This window comes from Priapulus caudatus, unplaced genomic scaffold (assembly GCF_000485595.1).
Source record: "Priapulus caudatus unplaced genomic scaffold, Priapulus_caudatus-5.0.1 Scaffold319, whole genome shotgun sequence".
NCBI lineage: Eukaryota > Metazoa > Priapulida > Priapulimorpha > Priapulimorphida > Priapulidae > Priapulus > Priapulus caudatus.
The window spans coordinates 15850-17650 of NW_014577380.1; the positions used below are offsets into that span (position 1 = coordinate 15850).

At 40.4% G+C, this 1801-nt stretch overlaps 1 protein-coding gene across 1 annotated transcript in view; it reads left to right on the plus strand.

Annotated features, from left to right (window-relative positions):
* The first annotated feature begins 668 nt into the window (after nt 1-668).
* LOC106808979 overlaps nt 669-1801 on the plus strand; it is a 36770-nt gene continuing 35637 nt past the window's right edge. The window contains exon 1 of the mRNA XM_014811917.1: nt 669-880. Coding sequence (XP_014667403.1) covers nt 872-880 — 9 coding nt within the window. The 5' untranslated portion in view covers nt 669-871. The remainder of the gene's footprint in view (nt 881-1801) is intronic.

Sequence of the window (1801 nt, forward strand, 5' to 3'; positions counted from 1 at the left end):
GATAAATCCCTCGAACAGAGCCTCGTCGCGCCATCTATGGGACGCCATATGTACGAGAATAACTTAAGGGCGTTAAATTAAATAAATTCGAAATCGCTTTTCTACACGAAAACGTAACGCGCCAACCAACAAGTTACCAATTACGAGCATTTGCATTTATTCTCGCCCTACGTGCATAGCCGAAAGGCTTCTGCAAGCGCCACAACTCCTCAATTGACCGATTACAGGCCGATTTGACATAACCGTGGAAATTGTTCTAAATACAGAGCAGCGAATTGGATGAAAAGGCGCCACGAGGTGGCGCTGTTCGCGCTTCGCGCGTATATCCGGGCTGCAGATCGTCTAGTCTACTCCTCCTGTGAGTTACACACCCCCGAAATATCCACACTAGTAGTTCAATTACAAAATGGAAAAAGCCCAAGTGACCGTACTCGGTGATTTATATGCTCTGTAAATACATTAAAAACGCATTATTTTATTTAAAAATCCCCATATTTACTTATAAAACATCCAAGAGATGGCGCTGTGGCATGTAAACATTGGCTGCGAATTAATTATTTGTGTACCTCATTTCGGGCATTCAGTCATTTTTAGGGCATTTTGGTGGATTTTTTGAACATTTCAGCTCCGGATTGCTTCTTCCGGTGGAATTTGATGTTCTCATAGCGTCTATCGGTGTTTTTTAGGTGCCTTCCGGTGCCTTACGCCTGTGCCTTACGGTGCATTTCGGTGTCTTTCGGTAATTAGACGGACCGGGCGGCAGCCATTGCGAATTTGTGTGTCGGACTGTCACTGTCACCTCTGACAGTTTACAAATTACAAGTAACTCTAGTACTAATTGCCACAGCACAAGGTCTATATTACTAGAGCTATGTTACAGGTAAGACCTATAATACTGTAAATTAAGGTATAAATTGTAAGAAGTTCTAGTGTAAATTGAGGTTTTACAAGGCAGGGAGCCGTTTCACGAAGCGCTCGAAGGCACTTGAGACAATCGGGTGTTGCTATTCGGCGGGCGGCGTCTATTTTTTCCGTACCGCAAATGCGCAAAGGGTTCCTCTGATTGGCTGCTTTGATTTGCTCTGACGCGATAAACCTTCAAAACAAGAGAACAAACGCCCATTTGTAAATATGTGTTTTAGTTCATTGTCAGGCGATTATAAGTAAGTTTAAAACACACATTTTACTCATTAATATATAATATAATATCACTATAATTACAATTATTTGTGTAACTGTGTTATTTTCATCATAATCTTAAGTTATGAGAGGGTTTGGGCTTTCGTAAGACGTCTCGTAACACTTACTACATACGTAGGTATACGTACTCGTACGAGTAGCCCTTTGCTCTGTCGCAGGAGTAAAGATAGCTCCGCGGCCTATCAAACTGCATGCAGTGCCCCTTCCCACACTCAGGATAATACTCAGTAGAATTGAGCCAGAGCGAGAGCGCCATCTGCCGTGGAGTTTGATACTCTATAGTACTAGAGCTAGAGTAAAGATAGATACAATAATGTAACCCAACAACAATGTAACCCTATTCAATATGTGATTTGATTAACTGATCATTATTTTTTACCCTCTTCATTAATTCAAGTGAAACAAATTCATATATGTTGGTGACATTATAGCCTTCAAAACTATATGCATACTTTTCATACAAAATTATTTCATCCAACTGATGTAATTAATGTAGACCAATGTACATGTAGGCCTACAGTGTTTCAAAAACGTAAATGTACATGTAGGCCTACAGTGTTTCAAAAACGTATTATTTCAGGACAGTTATCAATATTCTTTC